Consider the following 21,129-nt stretch of genomic DNA (forward strand, 5'->3'; position numbering starts at 1 on the left):
TGCATTTAGGTAATCAAGGTAAGAGCAGTACAACCAGCATGTGTTTGGCATCTCAAAGGGAAAAATTAGGCAACAGTTTAGATACTGCAGTAAACTCCTCCAACTTCCCAAGGGCAGTGCATCTACCTTAATTTTTAAAATAGCTTCAGTTTCTCTTTTGTTATGATTAACTAGTTTTTAAATTCAAAAGTGGTTGTTTGCAGTGTGATTGGTTACAGGGTTCCACAGGTCTCTGCCTAAACTGCTTAAATTCTGGTATCTCTGTTTGCCCTCTGAAATGGATAATCCTGTTTTTTAAGGACGTCACCCTTTTGCTCTCTTGATACCCCATAAAGTGCAGTGCAAACACCATTGCAGCAGAAGTCTGAGTATTTGTAAGAAAAGAGTATGGCAAGCTTTCTGCAAGAAATGTGTTCCCTTATACGAAGGTTCCCAAGTTAGTTCCTGAGAAGAGGACCATTTTTGCCCATGTGGTCCAATCAAATAGGCTCAGGCTTTCCTTGGGAGCACTTTTGGTTAAAGCCTGCAGTACTTTCCTGTGCCTCCCTCAGGAAGGAGAGGCTCAGCAGGGTTTTCGTGGGCGGACCAGGCAAGGGATGGGAGGAGAACAGGCATTGCATGACCTGCACTGCTCTAATCCTTTCCTGCAGGATCCCATGGCAGCAGAGGTACTGTTTGGGATTTTTGGAGGGTATGCATAATCCTGCCAAACTCTGTTTGTTTCCCTCAGGGAGAAAGCAGAGATGGTCAAGCAAATGTAGAGATCGATTTGTCCCAGAGCTGTTGGCAAACAATCAAATAGCTGGACATGCACACGTATGGTGTATCCCAAGAAAGGGGGGACACCCACGATCTACCAATTCCACAAAGGCAGTTTGAAAAGGGAGCCTTTACTTTGCCAGGAGTGTTTTGTCCCAGACCTGGGAGTGGCAGTGAGCTTTGAGCACCTCTCCAGAGCATTGTGTGTAATACAGATTGAGATCGTGCCAGTGGCTCTTGTTTTAAGTAGCTTCTCCTTGGGGGAAGGAGAGGGTAGGTGACACAGTCTTGGGACCAGAGCTGGACATGAAGAATGAGGAAAGAGCAACCAGTTTAGGGAAAGCTTAACAAAGCTCAGCCTGTTGAGAGATTTATACCTCAGCTGAGACTCCATTCCTGTTGCTTGTCATACCACAGAGGAGGCCAGCCACACCTGCCAAACCTCTTTAATTAATGACAGAGCAGAACTGTGGCAGCACCCTTGTTGGAGGGAAAAGAAAGCATGCATGCACATGTAAGTGTGCACATGCACAGAGCCTAAGGAAATCGAGAGGACATCTCCCCCATACATACAGTAGATCAACTCTCATCCCTGGTGATCCCACAGCAATAGTATTTTATGAGACTGAAGAATTCGCCTACAGGAGTCAAAGCAGTGAGCCCAGGCCAACCATGGAGCAGTCCTTTGCTATGGTCCCTGTGCAGCACCCCGGAAAGAAGGAAACGCAGGCCCCGCAGACAAAGTGCAGCCTTTGCTCCAGCTGCCGCCCATCTCAATGGTGGGAGAAGCTGCTGCCTCACTCATGTCCCACCTCACCATCCCTGCTTGGCCCATGTGGCTCCAGGCTGTTGTAGGATGGCAGTGTGGTCACTACGGCCTCAACAGTGAAGCGATGTGGAGCACTGACAGCTGGTGCCTCATCTTGGAAAGCAGCGTTATCCTGGCTGTTTGGAGGGGGTCTGGGTGGAGACAGCTTCTGCCGAGAGCGGAACCAGCGGAAGCCCAGGATAAAGGTGATGGCAATGAAATCCAGAACCAGCTCTGCAAGCTCCATCACAGACAGGACAGAGGATCCAAACCAGAGGCTCCACTGGTTCCCAAGCTGGGACAGAAGAGTCACTACCTGCAGGAGATGGAGAAAGAGCAGTGATGACAGCCCTCATTTGGGACTTTGCCTCCCTGCCTCTTCCTTCTTCCCTGTGGTGCCAGGGGCGTTTCCCTCACCCTGCCCAAGGAAAAGAGACTCAATATCTGGCAATGCTGCTGGAACAAAAGCTTGCCACAGTGGAGGGACATCATGGGGGAATGGGTGGCTAGAGAAGACAAGGTAGTAAAGTGTGTACCGTGAAGGCTGGAGACTCCCCATTGGTCTTGTAGTTCCACTCCTCAAAAAAAATATTCACTTTGGCAACTCCGTTCCTGTGAATGAAAGATGATGCTCAGTAACCCTAACTCCTCAATTCCTGCATTTCTTCACCAAGCCTAATTGTCTCTGTCCCCTTCTGCCCCCCATCCTTCTCCCACACATAGCACCCAGAGGCTTTCTCCCATCTCTGCAGCTTCTCATTCTGCACTAAATACAATCCTTGGTACTTACAGTGCACTTCTGGCACTGTACTGTAAAACCAATGTTTGTAGCAAAAGCTCCTGCACACCTCTCCTTCCGACTCTTCCACGAGCACTTACTGTGACTCCAGAACATACAGCAAGTGCTGGAGCTTACTATTTTCACATCAGCACCTGACCTCTTTCAAAATTCTTCACTTGGGTCCTCAGTCCTTGCTGAAGTCTCAGTATATATCTACTCTGACTCAAATCCACTGCCCTTGTCCACAGGTCCCATGCCTGATCTCTTCCCATCAGTGATTTAATCTTAATTCTGACATTTCCAACACACACATTTCACTGGGATGGTTTCTGGTTTGGACACAGTCTCTGTTTAGGGGCTCTCACCTCTTGGATGTGATATTGTATTTGTTCTGTTGTGAAAGCATGTAGAAAACCCAGTCCTGAAATGAAAGTGCAATAAATTGTGTTACATGATCACAGTCACCTTCTGCAGAGTTAGCACCAGTTGAGGAAGGACTAAATGGGAGGTGGGAGCAGTGCTGGGAAGCCAGGACACCCTCTCCTTACCTCTGAGACAGCAGAAGGCCAGCGGGAGTATCCAGCTGACAGCTGGTATTGTGTCACTCTGCAAGGCAAGAGGAGGCTGTGTTAGGTGTTGAAGCTGTAGGTGCCACAGGGCCAGGTCTTGCCATCCCCAGGCACACCTGGTGATTCCCTCCCATGCTGAAGTTCCACCGACTTCTCACCATGTGGAATGCAGAGTCCTTGGGAGCTCACCCCTAGCCAACCCTGATGCTCCTCAGCCATTTTGGCTTCCTGATGGGAGCAATACTATTTCAGGTTGGGGCTCAGATATTGACTCAAGCTTTTGCCCAGTCAGTGAATGCTTCCCAACACTTCCAGGAATACTCTCCAATCTTCCTGCCCGACTGATGATCAACTTACTTGCAAGGCTTCCGACACTTGTGGAAACAGCCCAGCACATCAGCTTTGAATTCAGCCAGGAGTTTGTAATAGCAGTAGCCTGAACAGCAAAAAAAGTAAATCCAGGTAAGCTCACAGTATCTTTAGACAAAACGTGGTGTGTGACAAGGGGAACCCAGAAGAGGTTTCCTTCCACACAGGGCTGATCATCCAAGGCAAGACTTTCTTTTGGATGTCTCACACCAGGAAGCTCATTGAAGACAATGGGACATGCTGGGACATGGGCTGACCAAACAGGTTCAGGTGGGCATGAGCTCTGCTGTCCCTGCTGTGCACTTACCCCAGGCTTTGTGCTTTGTGTAGTCACAGTACTCTGCTCCATCGGGCAAGGGATAGAAGTAATAGGCACAGCCACAGCGTTCCACCATGTTGAGCTGGAAGCAGGAGCGAATGCAGACCTGGGAGACACATGAGGTGGAAAATGCTGATCAAGGGAACCAAACCCACTGCCTCCTGTATCACATCACACTGTTAACAGAGCCCAAGGAAAGGCATGGCCGTTAGGGGGCTGAAGCATGTCAGGAGAGTGGAGAAACAAGGCTGTCCAGGGGGTGAGGGTGAGTTACCTGCTCGGTGTAGCGGGATGAGAACAGGTTTTGCACTGGCACGTCACTGCCATCCTCTGTGCAATCGCTGTAACTGCCCCCAAGGCGCACAGTCATCTCCTGCAACAGCAAACTCTCACTGCACAGAACAGCTCCACTTCACTGTCCTCTTCCCACTCCCATGCCACACACTGCTCATCCATCAGTATCTGCTCTCTGCTTTCCTCGGGATGCCAGCTCCCCCTGCTTGCCTCCATTTCACTGTTCACTGATAAACTGTAGCCAAACGCTTCTCATCTACTCCAGCAAGCTGTTCTTCCTCTCCCTTCACTCTATGTGAGTAGTCCCCTCCCTTAAACACACACTGTAGGTCCTCCAAGTTAAACCTCCCATCCACAGCTCTCACCCCTTCTGCTTGCTCACCTTTCTCATGCTGATGGAGGTCTCAATGCCGGGACGAACATTGAAACCCCCATCATCCATGAAGGCTGGCTCATTCTGATCGTGGACCATGACCCTGGCTCCTGTCACCGTGGACAGCAGAGGGATGAAATCATTCTGCTCAGTGCGCACCACCAGAGAGAGACCTGAGGGAACATCAGAGAGCAAGGGAGGGTCAGCTGTGGTGCAGCAGAGAAAGAAGAGCAAGATGGTTGGAAAGGGAGGCTGGAAGAGATAAAGACAGACATCAAACAGGGCTGCAACAGAGCTTGGCAGCAATAGAGGGTGGCTGGAAGGAGGCCAGAGAAAAAGCTGGAGGGCCCAGAAGAGGCCAGAGAAAACTGGATTTCATCACTGTGGCTTAGGAAAAACAGAATTTGGTATTGAGAGAGATTTCATGGAGAAACTTGGAGCCAGATGGAAGAAACGCCTGAAGATTTGGTCTGGAGAGGTTTCAGGGGGTTTAGGAACACAAACAGGTCTGTTTCTTGAGAGAGGAAAATGGGGAAGGAGAAGGTGAACACCAGGAGCACAAGCACTATGGCTCAGCAGAGGACTTCGGGAAGGGCCAGCACAAGTCCAGAGGAAACAAAGAGCATGAGGATCAGGCACTGATGATGGAGAGAGTTCAGTGGGCAGTGGTGAGGGACAGCCATGTCCATGAGACAACTGTCTCCAGATGGGTGAAAACAGCTTGGGCAGAGACAGAGCAGGGCTGCAATCTGCCCCCACCAGTACTAAGCACAGCAGGATGCCCGTAACTCCTAGGGAAAACAGAGCTAAGCTGTTCTTACTCACCAAAGAGTGCCTTTCACCCACCATTATTGATCCCAGGCAGTGAGGATGTCCACAGGCTGCTGCTGTTGTCATTAAAGGTATAGCAGTTCCCATACAAGGGATGGTGGAAGTGGGTATAGTTCCTGGGAGGGGAACAGAAACATTCAGACAGAATGAAAAGGGCTGTAAAAGCAAGAGGAAGAGCTGTCTGAAAGGAACGGCTCTGTTTTCCATCAGCAGGGAAAGGGGCTTACAGCAGATGGGCACTATTTGTTATGTAAACTCACAAGAACAGGGAAAAGCAATTAAAATGGGCTGTAAAAACTGTCCTGGAGCTGGACAGGTTTTTACACGAGGTTTTTCATGCTGCCTTTTAGAGCCCAAATGGGTTTTAGCAGGGCTAGCAATTACTGTATTATCTTGCTAATGCTGATGAAACCCTTAGCTTTTCCTACCCCTTTTCCTCCCTTGCAGATGGTTTTCATTCCACAACCTCCTTGGAGCTTTTTCACCAATAATGGCAGGAGAAAAGTGGGATATGTTTTTACTGATCTTTTGTATCAACTCTCTCTTCTCTTTTTCCTTTATGTGGGCTGATATGTATCACTTTACCAGTGTGGAGGGTAGAATAAAAATACTACACTGTACATCTGTGCCCACTCTGGTGTTTGTACCTGTACAATTATTTAATTTGTGTGAAACCCAGAAAAAGGCGAAATCATCCTTTGAGGTCCATAGTTCCAGGTCACAGAAGCTGTGGCCCTGATACGCAAAACCCACAGGAAAGACTCAAGGAAGATCTTTTGATCTTTCAAATGGGAACTGAACAAGGAATGATCTGACCTCGGAAAAGAGGTTCTCTAAAGTGGGTTCCTTGATTCCCGGCACACAATAAGTGTTTTCAGGGGTGTTTCCCCTATTACTTACGCCTTGTCACACGTTGCCTCATTGAAGCGGCAGGCATATATGAAATTCTCAAAGTCAGACTCGTCCAGGTCTTTTGCATCAGGCACCTGGGCCAGGATATTGATGTAGTGAAAGCTGTACCATTCCCGCACGGCATCCACTCCCGAGGAGTACGCCTGATGGAAACAGTCGTTGTCTTCATTGCACTGTTAAGAAGGAGAAAAGCCGTGTCAGAGAAGTTCTTCCTGTCCAGGAGACAAGGCTCTGCCCCTGGATAAGCTGTGCCCCCTCAGCACAGGCAGATGACCGAGGACATGAAGAGTTCCACAGGACTCCTGTGTGTGACCAGAAGGGGATCAGCAGGATACGGAAAAAACCTAGGGCAGGTCCCTGGTGGAAGGGCAACGCCAGGTGAATAAGCGAGGCTGAGTAAAACCCAGGAGGTGGCAAGGTGTACAGGGTAATCTGCACATAAATTCTACCTGGTATAAAACCAGGAGCTTTAAATTCTTGCGTGGGGAGCCCTTCCTTCAGGGTGTGTCCAGAAAAGCTTTTGTGATCCAGTGGGAACTCCAGGTAACTGCTGAGCGATTAGCTTCAGTCCTTCAGTGCCTTTTTAAATGCAAACACGGATACCCCTAGGGGGAAGAAGCTGCTGCCTGGGAGCAATTGTGACCATGATCCCATTTCAGGTGGCCCAGGACCATCAAATACTTCCTCCTGTGCTATTATTGGGCAATGCTGATGCTGATAAACTGCTCTCAAAAGCAACTGCAAGGCTGATGTACGCTCAGGAAGGACAAGGTTTTCCTGCTCTTGGGAAGAGATGTACACTGACATGGACATTTTCCCTGGGGCCTGCATAAACATCGACAGAATTTGGGGGGCAGGATTGTATGGAGCAGAGGATTCACCTCTACCTTTATCTGTCACTAGCAAAAGCCAGTGGAGACTTCTACGTAAGGAAGGGAAGGGAGGACTCTAACAAGACAAAAGCAGCCAGACAGAGACTGGAGTGGGCAGGGCACGGGGTATCTAGGGATCTCACCAGAACAAAGCCAATTTTCCAGTCGTTCTTGTCCACTGAGGGACCGTTCTCTGGCAAGTTGACTAAGTTATCCCTCTTCTGCCTCCGCAAAGGATGGCGCTGGACGTGGTGGAGCAGGCTCCTTGAGCTACGCCTTTGTGTGGACGATGAGGACCAGTCTCTTTGTGGCAGAGACATGTTGTAGTCATAGAGGTCCAGCAGTGTCTGCTGGGTGATTTGGTCCAGTTTATCCAGCTGCTTTCGGATGGCGCTGTATCTGTACAGGGGGGAGAGAAGAGCTGCAGTTTTAGGGCTGGATGCACACAAACAGCTCGGAATAAGATATGCAGCAAAGATTGCTGGGGTGATTCCGGGTATTCCTGATACCAGCTGCAAATCTACCCCCTTGCTGGAGGCTATCTTGCAGGAGAGAAGTAAATCTGTTCTAGCCCTCCGGCAATTTACGTTGCAGCCAGCCCAATACACCACCACATGCCTGACTGTGAGTGCCCTGCAGCACCAAAGGCCTCTGAAAATTGTCCTTTCCACCGGCACTGCTACAACAGCGGGCATCGAGGACCACGAGGAGAACCAGGAGTGCGTGCCTTTGCCTTTGTCCTGCACCCATCAAAGTGAAGGCAGTCAACATCTCTGTTTCTTACCTGTAGGGATTGAGGGTGCACAGCGTCACGGCCGGGAAAGTCAGCCTGTCCGAGTTCAGGTTGAGGTTGAGGTTGACAGGGTAGCTGAAGTACTCCCTGTAGAGGATCCCGAACTGCCAGTACATTAAGCCGAAGGTGAGAAAGAAGAGAACGGACCAGAAGGCCGTCTTCATCTTATTCTTTTTGGAGCACACCAGGCGGATAGCCCCGTGGATGGTTGTGTTGCTGCAGAAGAACTGGAACAGCTCCTGGTAGGAGCTGTAGAATTCGATGAGACCCTCCCGCTCCTGTTCTTTCTGCTGCTGCTCCTCTTCTTGCTTACATGGTCTCATTTTCTCCCCTTCTGGCATCTTCCCCGCCTTCACAGAGCCGCTCTGCAGCACAAACTCGGGATTAGTGGGTCCCGCAACCCGCCCGCTGCTCTGCATCCCCATCCTCCCCGTGCCCCGCTGCTGTCACCCCTCCTCCCGGACCCCCACCCGGGCTGCAGGTCCCCCCCTCCGAGTCCTCCCGTCCCACATGTCACAGGGGTCCATCCCCGCCCCAGGAGCCCCCCGCCCGCCCCGGGGCCGCGGCACTGACGGGGAGCGCGGTGCCCATGGCCGGGGCCGGGCCGGGGCCGGTGTGCTCTGCCCGGCGCTGCCGCCTCTCCCGCAGCCTCCCCGGCTGGGCTGGGACCGGTTCCTTTCCAGTTGGAGCCAGCACCCCGCCCGGCTCCTGCCCTGCCAGCCTCTCCCCGCCCCTCCCGCCTGTCCCTCCTGCCTGCCCCCTCCTGCCCCTTCCCCTTCCCGCAGGCGCCGCTCCCGGGGAAGAAAAGCCTCTTTAAACTCTCCAGTGTCGGCGGCGGGGCAGCGGCGGCCGGGACACCGGGCACACGTCGGGGCGGTGACCTTGGCGCTGCCGGCGGGGTCACGGCGCTCCCGGGGCCCCCCGAGGGCAGCCCGGCCCCGGCCAGGTACGGCCCCGGCCAGGTACGGCCGCCGAGCAGCCCGAGCCTCCTCCTCCCGCCCCCTCCAGCGTCCCGGCCAGCCCAGGCGGTGCACAAGGAAGGTTGGCAGCGCTGGTCCCCGGGGCAGCGGCGGCCGCCTGGGAACCCCCACGGTCCATTCCCCCCCCGGGAGCCCCCACGGTCCATCCCCCCCCCGGGATCCCCCACGGTCCATCCCCCCCCCCGGGAACCCCCATGGTCCATCCCCCCGGGAGCCCCCACGGTCCATCCCCCCGGAACTCCCCCGGTCTGTCCCCCCGGGAGCCCCCTCGGTCCGTCCCCCCCCGGGACCCCGCGCTGCCCCGGCCGGCGGTGGGGGCCCGGCTTTCATGGCCAAACTGCGCTTTCCAAGGGCAAATCCGCGAGTTTCGGGTGAGATCTGCGAGAGATGGGGCAGAGAGGGCTGGGGGCGAGTCAGTGATACAGCTCAGTTACCGCATCGCCTTCGCCGGTGACATAACTAAAGAAATCTTTTGTATCCATAACTGCCTGCCTGGCCCGACCACGAGTGGGAACTTGTTTCGCTGATCTGTGCCTGGGAAATCAAGGCCTCCCGGCATTATCCAAAGCCTTGCAGTGTTTCCTTGGACCACGGAAATGAGCACCCTTAGCAAAATGTGACCCAAAGTCCCAAACAGTCTCCTGTCACTATAACTCTGAAACTCCTTTACCAATCTATTCTCCCAAATATTTTCTTTCAAACTGGCTCTTTCTGAAGTTTTTGCTTATTTCTTCCCTTTCTGGTTGCCTCCTTCAGGTAAGTCTTTGTTCAGAGTCTTTGGTTGCTGAATTTTGATCCTTATTGAGTTACCTGTGGTTTGGTTAGTGACTCAAAATACTCAGATACTTTCACCTCTTCATATTTCAAAATCCTGTGCTTGAAAATGGCAAACAGTACACTTTTGAGGCCAGCAGTTGTGTGTCAGTGTGCCAGAACAGCCTTGTGACAGGTGCTTGTTACAAACCTACAGCCACAACTCGGAGTGTTCTGCTAGCTCTGTGCCCTGGCAAAAAAACAGTGCAAAGCAAAAGCACCATCCCCCCTGCAGTTCTGAACTTAATGGTATCTCCAGTAAATTATTTTTGAACTTTCGTCAAAGATGAGAGTTGCAAAAAGTGGGTGGCATGAGGTGAATGGACTAATACTGTATGAAATGTTTATTAAAACACAGAGCATCATCAGAGCATTACTGTGTCCAGTTCTGGGGCCCCCAGCTCAGGAAGGTCCTTTTGGATAGAGTCCAGAGGAAGCCATGAAGATGATCAGAGGGCTGGAGCACCTCTCCTGTGAAGGCAGGCTGGAGCACCTCTCCTGCGAGAAGAGAGTTGGGGTTGTTCAGCTTGGAGAAGTGAGGCCCACAGGGAAACCTCATTGTGGCCTTCCAGTATCTAACAGGGCTACAGGAGACCTGGGAAGGGACTGTTCATCAGGACATGTAGTGATAGGACAAGGCAAAATGGCTTCAAACTGAAAGAGGGTAGGTTTGGATTAGATATCAGGGAGAAATTTTTCACTGTGAGATTGGTGAGGTACTGGAACAGTGCCACAGTTTCCCAGAGAAACTGTATATGCCACATCCCTGGACGTGTTCAAGGCCAGGTCGGATGGGGCTTTGAGCAACCTGATCTAGTGGGAGATGTCCTTGCCTGTGGCAGGGGGGGTTGGAACTGGATGACCTTTAAGGTCCCTTCCAACCCAAGCCGTTCCATGATTAGAAGTATCCTGGGTTGGGCTGACAGCCCGTGCAGCTCCGTACCCCATCTTGGGCAGTGCCAGGAGGAAATGTCATTTAGTGCAGGAATGTCAGCTCTTCTGACTTGTGCCACTTGCAAGTTTCATGTACTCAGACCTGGAGACTGGGAATTATGCAGCATTGGTGCTTACAATTACCAATGGAACCTATGGAGCTCTAATCCAGTCTCTTCACAGAGAGAAACTTGTATGACTGACTTTATCAAAATTTCCTGAAATTACTGTTACACTAATGGACTAATCCTCCAGTATCACCTCTTTCTTACTGGAATTGTGACTCTATCTTACTGGAGTGACAAAAGTTATTTTGCCCCTGAAAATGCCCCTTTTATACTCATTTAAGTTAATAGCACCCACTAAGCAACTACAGCCAAATTTGGTAACCAGTGGGCATTCTCTGATTTCCACAGTATGTAAAAGGACTTTAAATTGTCTTCAACAGATCTTTTCAAATAACTTCTGTCATCCCAGGACAACTTCACAAACATGGTCCTCTTTGCTGGTGTGAGACAAAGGTAAATTATATTTTTTGTTTTCGTTTGACTTGAGGAATAATTAAAACCTCAAACATCAGGACTGATTTGCTGTATCCAAATGACAGTCTGAAGCAATTTTCTCAGCATTTTGTCATAGCTGACAATTTTCATCACCATGTTGTTTGGGAGAACTTTTGGCCTTTGACCAAGTCTGAACAAGAATAGCAGATAATGAAAATACACATATATCTGTGTATCTCTCTATACACATACACATCTAAATTTATTTTTCAGAAAAAGTTTTTATCCACGTGTTGTTTGGGGTTTTTTTTAAGAATTAAAAAGCCGTTTCCTGGCTCTTTGGTTTTTCCAGTGGCCATGACAGCTGTGCTCTGAGCAATTCCCCTATCCCTCTTTGTCCCCCAGTGTGCTGCTCAGGCTGCCGTGTGTTATCTGCTGCTGTGGCACACCTTGGAGCACGGATCAGCCCTGAGGTGACTTCTAGTTGCTTCAGTCATGCGAATATCACCTTTGGCCGTGGTTCTGTAAAAGTGCTCATGTCCCCATGGTCACACAGTGTGCTGCAGATCAACTGCCAGTGCAGAAAGGAACCAAAAATTTATCTTTAACATTGCTACAAACACAATTACCACTTGAGTCCTCAAATACTTTAAGACAATGCAAACAACAAGTCTCCTGTTGCCAGCTCAGCTGCCAGTCTCAATCTCCATCAGAAGAAGATCAAAATTTGCTAACTCTTCAGGGTTGGGTTTTTTAAAATTATTACTTACATCTCTGCCCAGTTTTTGTGCTGGCTTGTTATTATTTTTTTTTTTCCAAGTGTGTACATGAAGTAGATCACTGAAGTAACCATTTTCTGACCCAGATTGTCAATCATAAATGGTACCATTTTCCTCAGGCCTCCTTCTGTTACTGCACTGGAACAGAAGACAGTGGTAAGGAGTTATTGGTGCAGTTTGCCAAAGCAACTCCTGTTGATCGTTTAGGTGATTAGGTTCACTCCTCTCTCAAGTTTTCCTCACACAAGAATCTTCTGAACATTTTGCCCATCCACAGCTTTCTGGATATTTCCATCCAGAGGTATTGACCTATCAAGGTGAGTCACACCTGATGGAACTGGTTTTGACACTGATGGTTATTACCCTCACTGACATTCAGGCTCAGCAATTATGGGATAATTTGTCTTCTGAAATCCCAAGTCTTGCAAGAGAGTGAAAGATCTTCCATCAGGCACTACAAATCCTCTTTGGAAGTTTTCGTTCATCATTTTTACTCCACTTCAAACAACGTTGTAAATCCAAGGAGCTTTATGCTGAGAAGATCCTTGTCACTAGTTCCTTCTCTTGTGAAATGGGAAGCACCCTGTTGTTCTGGGCAGTGCTTCTGTATATTACATCTTCACAAGCTCTGAATGCACAATTGCTTTTTATTGCTACTGAACAACCTTTGAGTAAACATGAATCACTCTTTATGGCATCAAATTTGAAATGTTCCCTTACCAGCCACGTCGATTATCTGCCCAGGTAGGAATTTGATAGTGATCTCTAGTACACACAATATTTTAAAATAGAACAAACTTCTTTTCTACACACTGCTACTGTCCCTACTGTCATGGGAAAAAAAATAAAAATAAATAAATCTTTCCCTGTCTGGCATCATTCCAAGTGTAACAAATTATACATGTTTTTGAACTACTTGTAAGACCTTCAATCAATTTAATTCTTTTGTATATCTGTAAATGCAATTGTACTTTCCTTCTACTACAAAGCAAAAGCCAGTGATTATTTTGGGATTATTTCTGGATTACCTGCAGCTGCTTATTATTTTTCTGCATTAAAACTAGTGACCTGAACAGTCAAGGAATAGCATCATGGGTGTTGCTGTAAGTTTGTTTGGCCAAAGAAGCCCCAACACAGCAGGTGGCAAAGGTGGGTGGATGTGAGGCTACACATTGAATGGCTGCTGTCTTCATCAGGGAGGTGTTTCCCCAGGGTGCAGGGACTCACTCCCTCGAGCCAGAGGTGGTGATCTCCAAAGAGGGTCATTATTAAAAAGCCATCGGGGATTTGCAAACCAATCGACTGGGCTGTTGAACGCCTTCTCCTTTGCTACTGATGCAACTCGCCAGGCAGCAAGTTGGTGTCTGTCCCAAATAACCAGTGATACCACAGCAACAAGAGCATGTCCGTGTACGCACTTCCACTCCTTTGTGTCCCCAGGAGGCGGATTTTCAATGCAAGTCCTCATTTGTACCTTGTAGGAGCAGAGTGGCTGCAGAACCACTCTGGTGTAGCAAAAGGGAGCCCTGGGGGAAAATTGAAGCTGTGTGTGTTACCCACATGAAAGATGGGAGAGTATTGGGTAGAATCATGAAAATAAAATATTGTAGGACTGAGAAAGTCCTGCTGGAGACTGGGTGGAGAGAACCCAGTCTCTCTTCCTAGGATAATGAAGTCAAGGTGAGTGGACCCCAGAAGACTCATCTGGCAAACCTGAACTAGCTTCTAAAAAATTGAGCTGAGTGCCATCTGCCATCCATATTTCAGGATGAATGCTGTTGCTTCCTGGCAGTGCTGTGTCAGACAGGCTGCTGAAGAAGCCCAGAGACCCTTTAGCCACACTACTTTGTCTCTGAGCCAGCTGCCATCTTCATTACTTGTCACCCGCGGTCCTGCACCAGAGAATTAGAGTCACCAAGCTCTACCTCTGCTGCAGAGTCCCTCATGGAGGATCACTCAGCCAGATCCACAGCTCCACAGACACTGATCCCATTCCAGTCCTGCTGCTATGGGACCAAGTGTGGAAATAGCCAGATGAAAATTCCCACCCTTTGGCACAGCTAAGCTAACAGACATCTGGAAGCTGGGTGGACAGTCCAGGCTGGAATAGCAGCCAGCAAACCTATAGGACTGGTTCTGCATCTGCTTTGTCCTGAGGGGCAATAAATAAGTGGGCAATCAAGATGGAGCCTTTTTGACGTCCTCCCACCCTCCCCTGCTCTCCCCAGGTGAAATCTTCAATTTCCTCATTCCAGCCCTAACAATATAACCATTATCACAGCCACCTGACTCCCTGGCTCTCTGTCCCCACCCCTCTCCTGATCTCTCCTGCCTGTTCCTTGGAAATAGGAGGCAGAAGCAGCCACCTCAGACCAGTTTTTCATCCGGCAGCTGCTGCTCCCCAGCCAACAGGGATGACAGGGCAGGGGCTGGTTCCCTGCGGGCCCAGGGCAGCATAGCTCGGTGAACACAGGTGCTCCCTGCTGCCTGCCTGCAGCTTTAGCACAGCTGGTGACAGGACAGCCTTGCTCAGGTTTAGCTTGATTTTTGAACCTGCCTCATGTGAGACTCCAAATGCCCCCCCAGGCACTCCCACCCCAGTGGTTTCATGTTGCTTCTGCTTCTCGGCTCTGCTGATGGTGATCTCTCCTTCTCTGGAATACAAGCCAAACCTCATAACCTTGAAAAGGCAATCCAAATGAAATTAAGCCCTTTAGAAGAGAAGTTAATCTATAAATCCCAACTCATTTATGGGCAAGGGCAGATTTCATAGCCAAATGGCCCAAGGGAACCCCTCCCACCACACCCTTCTCAAAAGGAGGAGCAGAAGGCATCACCCCCACTTTCCAGCCTCCCTTTTATTTGTTCCAATGCATTCAATTCATTCTTCTGCTTGAGAGGTTTTATGTCTTCCCTCACAAGTTCTCAGGCTGGCAGTGACGCAATAGCCTGGAAATGGTCTGAAAGCCTGGAATGGTCCAGGAGGCAAAGAATCTTAATTTTGTTCAAGGTGTAGCTTGATAAATTCGAGTGAAGCATTAAGTAACAAGATACTCTTGGTGGTGTCTTGATTTTTGGAATTAAGTAATCTGAGATTTGTCCTCTGTAGGACTCAGAATATCTAAATTAATATATTAATTTTTGTTTGTTTGTTTCATCCTTTCTTTTAAAGCAGAAAAGTTTGGCCAACAAAATATGAATCTTAGTCAAGCCATGTGACTACTTCTAGTGACACTGAGAAGAACGAGATTTCTTCATTATTGTCACTGTCCCATTCTGTAATTTCTTCTTTATATCAAGATTTCAGCTGCTTCATATACATCTCGCATACCAAGAATTTTGTACTGCTGGGTGGATTTTAGGGTAGAAAGGGGTTTTCATCAAGTGAGACACATAGGTTGTTTTTTTTTACAGAAAGAATCTTCCTCTGTACCTTGAAAAATGGTGCACTTCAAGTGGTCTTGGGCCTTTTGTCTTTCATATCCCCTGCCAGTAAAGAATCTCAAAGTATTTGCTCCTGGTATGAGGATGTGCATTTTTATCAGCTGAAGCAATTGGTCTTTCATGCTAAGGACTTAATAAAATGTTGATGGTATTTCATGGGAGGACAGATCTGTGAGGATGATTTAGGAATGTACAGCAATATAAAAGAAGGGAAAACCAGCATTTTTTAAAGAAACTGTTTTAAAAAGAGGGAAAAATGATAAAACAGTAGGGTTGGAAACAAGGGAAGGAGAGGGAGCTGAATGGAAAGAACAGTAGTGAATGAACTCAAAAAGAGAAGAAATTTGTGTCCTCCTTCTCTGTGAGCTGCACCTGGATATGGTGGGAACCAGATCAGCGTTACCACCCCATACAACCCCCTTCCACTACCCTTCATTTGTCCCTACCCCTTTTGCCTCCTCTTGTCACCACATCACTGTACCTGCTGTGGCAGTGTTGCTGTTCCCCCTTACTCCTCTCTCACCCTCTCTGTGTGACATTCCAGTGCCCAGCACTGATGGCCTGTTACAGCACCTGCCACAACTGTTTTCTGCTGTGTGTCCAAAAGTGTCACCCCTTTCACATTTTCATTACCTGACGTCACTCCTGTCACACTTTGCTGTCCTTTGTAACTGGGAGTGCTCTTGGACTGGAAAATGGCATAAACTCTTTTCTTGTGGGCTAGAGAAACAATTGTACAGTGGGGTAAGGAAGGTTCCAAAAAGCATCTGAAGTTGTCTACAACTGGAAAATTAGAGAAACTTTGTAATGTTGCATATAGAAAGGCAGCAAGTCAGGCCAAACAAGGAACAACTAGCAAAAGGAATCAAAACTAACAGGTCTCCCTTGAAATGCACCAGGCACCTGCCAGATGTTCTGAAGGGCACAACAGCGATCAGGCTGTGCAGGGACTGCACAGAGCAGAGATAAGGCCATCCCAGACACCTCTGCAGCCTGTGTGAAGCGTTGAGTGATGAGATCAGGGTGGCAGAGCCCATGCTTCAGCAGGGTGGGGTTTGCCAGTGAACGTGTCTGAAACTGAAGTAGCTGCGGAAAAGTCTGTTCAACACACTGACAAAGCAAACAGTAACAACTTGCTGGGAGCAATGGCATTTGTCCAAGAGTCTTAAAGGATCTCTGGAGTAAAATAGCTGAAACTATTCTGACCAGTGTGTAACCTAGTGTCTACAACCAGTGTGGTACCTGAGGAGGGAAAGGGCTGAATGTGATGCCCTTGTTTGGCCAGGGGCAGTTGGTAGAAAAGTTTCTGGGACTTGTTTGGGCTTCAGATGGAGAGAACATGAAGAAAAAGATGAGAGATTAGTACAGCTAGAGACTAAGAGGGTCTGGAGCAGCCTGGCACACCACTCCATGGTGCTTATGTCCCCAGCAGGACATCCCTAGTGTCCTCTGCCCACCTGACAGTGTGTGTGCTCTGGTCCACCTCCTGAAGGTTTGGATGCATGTTTGGATGCATGTTTGGATGAATGCTGCCTGTGGTACTGGAGCCAACCTGGACTTGTGGAGTGGTTTGCTCTTGCTGCAGGACATAAAGGGATGTGGAGGTCCAGGTGCTTTGGCACAGCTCCTGGCGAAGGGGACAGCAGCAGTGACAGAGGGGTGTGTTTGTGTCACAAACAGCTGCACTGCTGGTCCTGACCCTCTCCTTTCTCCTCTCCTGGTTCAGGAGAAGGAGCTCCCAATGCTGCAGCCTACCTGAGGACATGGGTAGGGATAGTCCTCACTTCTCTGCTGTCTCTCCTCACCAGGGGCTGCTGCCAACTACTGCTGGTCCTGGAGCCTGAAATCAACCCTTTCCACTCCAGATGGGCTTTTTGAAATTCTCAGTTAATTTTTCATCTAGAGAGAATATCTGCCATTTTTCTGCTCATCACTCATTGAAGGAAATGCATGGAAACCCACCTGGGTGTCCTGGGAGAAGTGGAATTTTCAACTGACCTGGGAGTAGGAGCATGTTTTTGCAGTGGGTGGGAGCTGGACTGACTTGATGTTACGCATCGTGCTCTGGAGGGAAACATGAGTCCCGTGTTTTTTCTGGGACACAATTTAGGGCTGGTTGTAATAGAGCTGGAGGCCTTGAGAAAAGACCAATCCTTTTCCCTTTTATTCTTTTCCCTTTTGTTCTTTTTCTCTGTGTGTGTGTGTGTGTGGTTTCTTTTTGTTTGTGGGTTTTTTGAGAGGCAGAGGATATGGAATGTTACAGGCGCTTTGTTGTCCATTGTAGCTTATCACTGCTCATGTTACTGAAGTCCAGGTGAAGGACACGTCAGAGAAAGTGTTCAATGCAGAAGGTTGGTGTGACTAGGAGAAGCAAACATGCAGCACTAGTGAGGACGTGTCTTTGGTCAGCATTTTGTACTCTTCAGGGAGTTATATCCTTGTAACCCTTCAGACCCAGTAAAGGGTTCTTCGCAGTCTGATCTGTGATGAACTTGGCAATTACATGTGAGGCTGAGCACAACTCTCAAGGCTTCTGACATTTTCAGAGATGCCATAAAATCAGAGAACGGTTTGGGTTGTGAGGGACCTTAAAGATCATCTAGTTCCAACCCCTTGGGCAGGGACACCTTTCACTAGACCAGGTTGCTCAGAGCTCCATCTATTGTTCTCACATGTTTCTAGAGTGACATCTCCACAGCTTAAAAAACAATCCTTGGTAAGCTCTGTCTTTCCTGTGGTGCACTTACACTGAATTCCAGAGTCACAGAGGTGGCAGGTGCATGGCTGGTGGGGGCTGGCACACTGACCTGGAGGGTTGGGAGTGGCGTCTCCTGTTCTTGTGTCTGCCATGTTCCAGAAAAGGGCTTTGGCTGAACATGGTGCCTGTGCTGCTGTACCTGTGCTGGAGAAACAATGCTCATAGTTGCTTTGGAAGCGCTGCAGAATGTGTGATTGTGATACACTGTGAGGCTAAAGGAAACACAGTTTATTTAAATTATTTACGTCTGGTCAGTCTATGCTTTCTTGGAGGCAGCTGAGCTTCAGCTCTGTTCATAAAGTGCTTTTAAACCAATGTAGTTAAACTGCTGAATCTATTTTGCTAACTTAAATTGAATGAGCAGAGGCATAATCAAGCAAGTGGAACCTATGGGGAAAAGATTATCTTGAGCTTTGCTTTATTCTTTGAAAAAGATCTGCTCTTTTAATACCACCTTAGACGTTCTGGCTTGTCCATATCCATAAAACAATGCAGCCACAGCCTCCAAGTAATCTTTGTTGGCTCAAGTGCAAAGAACTTAATCTTTTGTTCTGCAGCTTGACAAAACATGTAAGAAATTTTGTTTCTTATATCCAATAATTCTCCCAAAGGGTTAGTTTTAAACACCTGCATTTATATTTATTTGCACTGACACAATGTGCCTTACAATGGGCTGGGGTGCCCAGCAGCTAATCAGATGATGACCAGATTCCTCTTCCTCAGTCCACGTGGCCAGGCAGTGATGCCATGTGGCACTTGGCCACGGCACATTTGACCTTGGAAGGCAGCGTGGCTGTCCCCCAGAGAAGCAGAATGACTAATATTATTTATCCCTGTCTTCTTAATGCAATCAAGTTTATATTTGATGCACTCTTAGTCTCAGTGACATTTTCTGTAATAAGGTTTTATATTTAAAATGGAATGAATATTGCTCTTAAGCACAAGGTCACCTTGTTTATCAGTGAGTGTTAGTTTTTTCTGCTTCAGAGTATCTGCTTCACTTGTTTTTGTGGTTTAAATCCAGCTTGAGGCCTTCAGGGACACAGTAATTGCATATTGCACAGTGGGGAATATCAGAGAGCAGGTAGTCAAAATCAAATGCCATGGTATATTTCTCCTTATGAGGAATATGGCCACTCCAAATACATTTCTTCCCTATCTCCATTATTTTCCTTCCTTCCAAGTCAGTTTATGGGCCAAAAAGGCAGAAAACCTGCCAGCTCTCATTTCCAGTGGAGCACAGGCCTTGGAATTTTACCCAGTGTCTCTTTTCGCTGATGTAATTAATTTTTTTAAAAAATTATTATGAAAGGACAGCTTGAAAAAACTAACCTGACCTTTATTTGAATACCTTGAAAAACAGTCTACCCTTTTTATTGACTGATAGCAAGGGCAGTCATCCTCCCTGTTGAGGGTGTGATGTTTTATTCTGCTCTGAATGTGCCTAAATGTAACTTGCTGTGGTTGTTTTTCACCATGCCTTTCTCTGCAGGTGATGGTGCCACTAGTACTCTGTCTTTTCTGTGGTGTGACTGGGAGATTCTGGTTTAGCCAGACCAGAGTAATGGCTCAGAGTGTCCTCTATCAGGCATTGTCTCACCTTCCTAATTGCTCCTGTCATTTTGCTCTGGCCCCTCTCCAGGCTTTCAGGATAATGAGGAGCCGTGTGGGTGGCTGCTCAGTGGGTGGGTGCTGCAGCTTCAGGGCTTTCAACGTAGCATTGTCAGTCACAGGTGACGGTGACTTCTCCAGTGGCTGCCAGTAGAAGCTGTTGGCAGGTTGTCCTTCCTCTCTGTCTGCACAGGAGGTCACACACCCACCTGAGGAGGCTGTCTGGGGATGTTCCAATCCAGCAGGCCCTCTATGAAGCTTCCGTGAGTCCTGAGCCACAACAGCAGCATCAAAAGTGAAGAGGAAAGGATGTAAGGAAAAGCTGCTTCCACCAGCAGTTACACTCTGCCTCTGGTCACACTCTGGAGTTCCCACAGGTCGGACCATTCAGAGGGATTCAAGAACCAACACCATTGAGGGAGCATGGTGGTCCAGGACCTGAAGAGACTCCACTACCACCATGGAGCATCCTGTCTTGGCTGAGGATGTTCACCTGGCCAGGGGACTCGCGCTCATCTGAAGGACTCCCTCTCCTGACCTTGACATTTTATCAACAATGTTTTTTATAGTTTTATCTCCTGGTGCAATTATTAAACAGCACAGTTCTTGCAGAGAGACACACATTTTCAGCAGTGATTGGTGCTTCTTTTTGGACAATGAAGTTTTGCCTGTTAGCTGCTAATTAATTCATGTAATGCAAAATTTGATGTATACAGATGCTATTCTTTTTTTCTTCAGAATTTACAACTTTCTTGATTTGTTTGCACCAGTGCTTTCATCAACCAAATGCACTGCTTTGTCAAAGAATGAAGTCGGGTTTGTTTCTTACAACTTTTTTTTTTTTAATACTAAATTATGAAAATTATATTAATTGTTGAAGCACCTGTTACCTAACTTGTAATAAATTCACACTCTCTTACCTATTATTACTATTATTACTACAGAAGGATCTAACAGTCAGGTGTCATCTCGCGTTCTCTCTCAGGACACTGGCACGTTTTTCCAAGACCTTGGGATTTCTCTAGTACAGGATTTTCATATACCTAAGTCCATTGGGCCAGGTGCCTCCTCAGTCAGTTTTTTAAATGATTCTGAGATGCAAATTTGCTTGGCTACTGATCTAAAAATACTTATGCTTAATAGATGCTGTTAAAACTTTCCTTAGTTTGCAGAAAGATGAAGAAGTTTTTTACTATCCTCCTGTAGTGTGAATACACAAGTCTGTTGCTTTCTGTATGCAAACAACTAACTTTTCTGTACCAAGAAGCCTCCATCAAAAGTCTTCACTATCAACAGTTTTACCTATATCCACCCAGTAAGAGCCTAGGCTCTCACTGCTATTTCTTAGTTTTCAATGTATTTTGAAAAAAACTGCTTCCAAGTGCCGTTAGCACTTGCAGCAATCCAGTTTTTCCACATTATTTTGAACACTCCTTATCACCTTGTATGCTTCATAAATTCTCACTTTTATTGTGTGCCATATACCTCCTTTCCATACCCCTTCCCTCTGCTTTTTTCCCCCCTCCCCTGTTGGTTTTATACAAGATTTCTAAGTGTTAACTTTCAAATTCACTGTTAGGCCAGAAAAGTGTTGAATTGTGTCTGTCTCTACAGAGACACAGATCTTC

General features: G+C 47.9%; 2 protein-coding genes across 4 annotated transcripts in view; one reads left to right on the forward strand and one right to left on the reverse strand.

Annotated features, from left to right (window-relative positions):
• Positions 1 to 20,688, forward strand: part of VAMP1 (vesicle associated membrane protein 1) — a 29,810-nt gene extending 9,122 nt beyond the window's left edge. Inside the window, exon 5 of one of the 2 annotated variants that reach the window (XM_083885098.1) lies at positions 19,879 to 20,688. In XM_083885098.1, coding sequence (XP_083741224.1) covers positions 19,879 to 19,943 — 65 coding nt within the window. In that variant the 3' untranslated portion in view covers positions 19,944 to 20,688. Of the gene's footprint in view, positions 1 to 3,232; positions 3,291 to 19,878 lie in introns of those variants that run through there. The other variant, XM_083885097.1, reaches the window with a different exon arrangement.
• On the reverse strand, positions 1,188 to 8,348 carry SCNN1A (sodium channel epithelial 1 subunit alpha). 2 transcript variants are annotated; one of them, XM_083885095.1, is made up of 13 exons: positions 8,254 to 8,348; positions 7,672 to 8,045; positions 7,031 to 7,286; positions 6,004 to 6,188; positions 5,119 to 5,219; positions 4,282 to 4,445; positions 3,880 to 3,978; positions 3,594 to 3,711; positions 3,275 to 3,353; positions 2,897 to 2,954; positions 2,714 to 2,769; positions 2,104 to 2,179; positions 1,188 to 1,883 (listed from the first exon to the last, which is right to left on the reverse strand). In XM_083885095.1, exons 1-13 carry the CDS (start codon positions 8,269 to 8,271, stop codon positions 1,557 to 1,559), a joined length of 1,911 nt encoding a protein of 636 aa, XP_083741221.1. In that variant the 5' UTR covers positions 8,272 to 8,348; the 3' UTR covers positions 1,188 to 1,556. The 2 variants fall into 2 exon arrangements, with proteins under 2 accessions (XP_083741221.1, XP_083741220.1); XM_083885094.1 differs by lacking the exon at positions 8,254 to 8,348 and having other exon boundaries at positions 7,672 to 8,140.
• Positions 20,689 to 21,129: the final 441 nt, after the last annotated feature.

Source organism: Zosterops lateralis (assembly GCF_965231275.1).
Source record: "Zosterops lateralis genome assembly, chromosome: 2".
Classification (NCBI taxonomy): Eukaryota; Metazoa; Chordata; class Aves; order Passeriformes; family Zosteropidae; genus Zosterops; species Zosterops lateralis.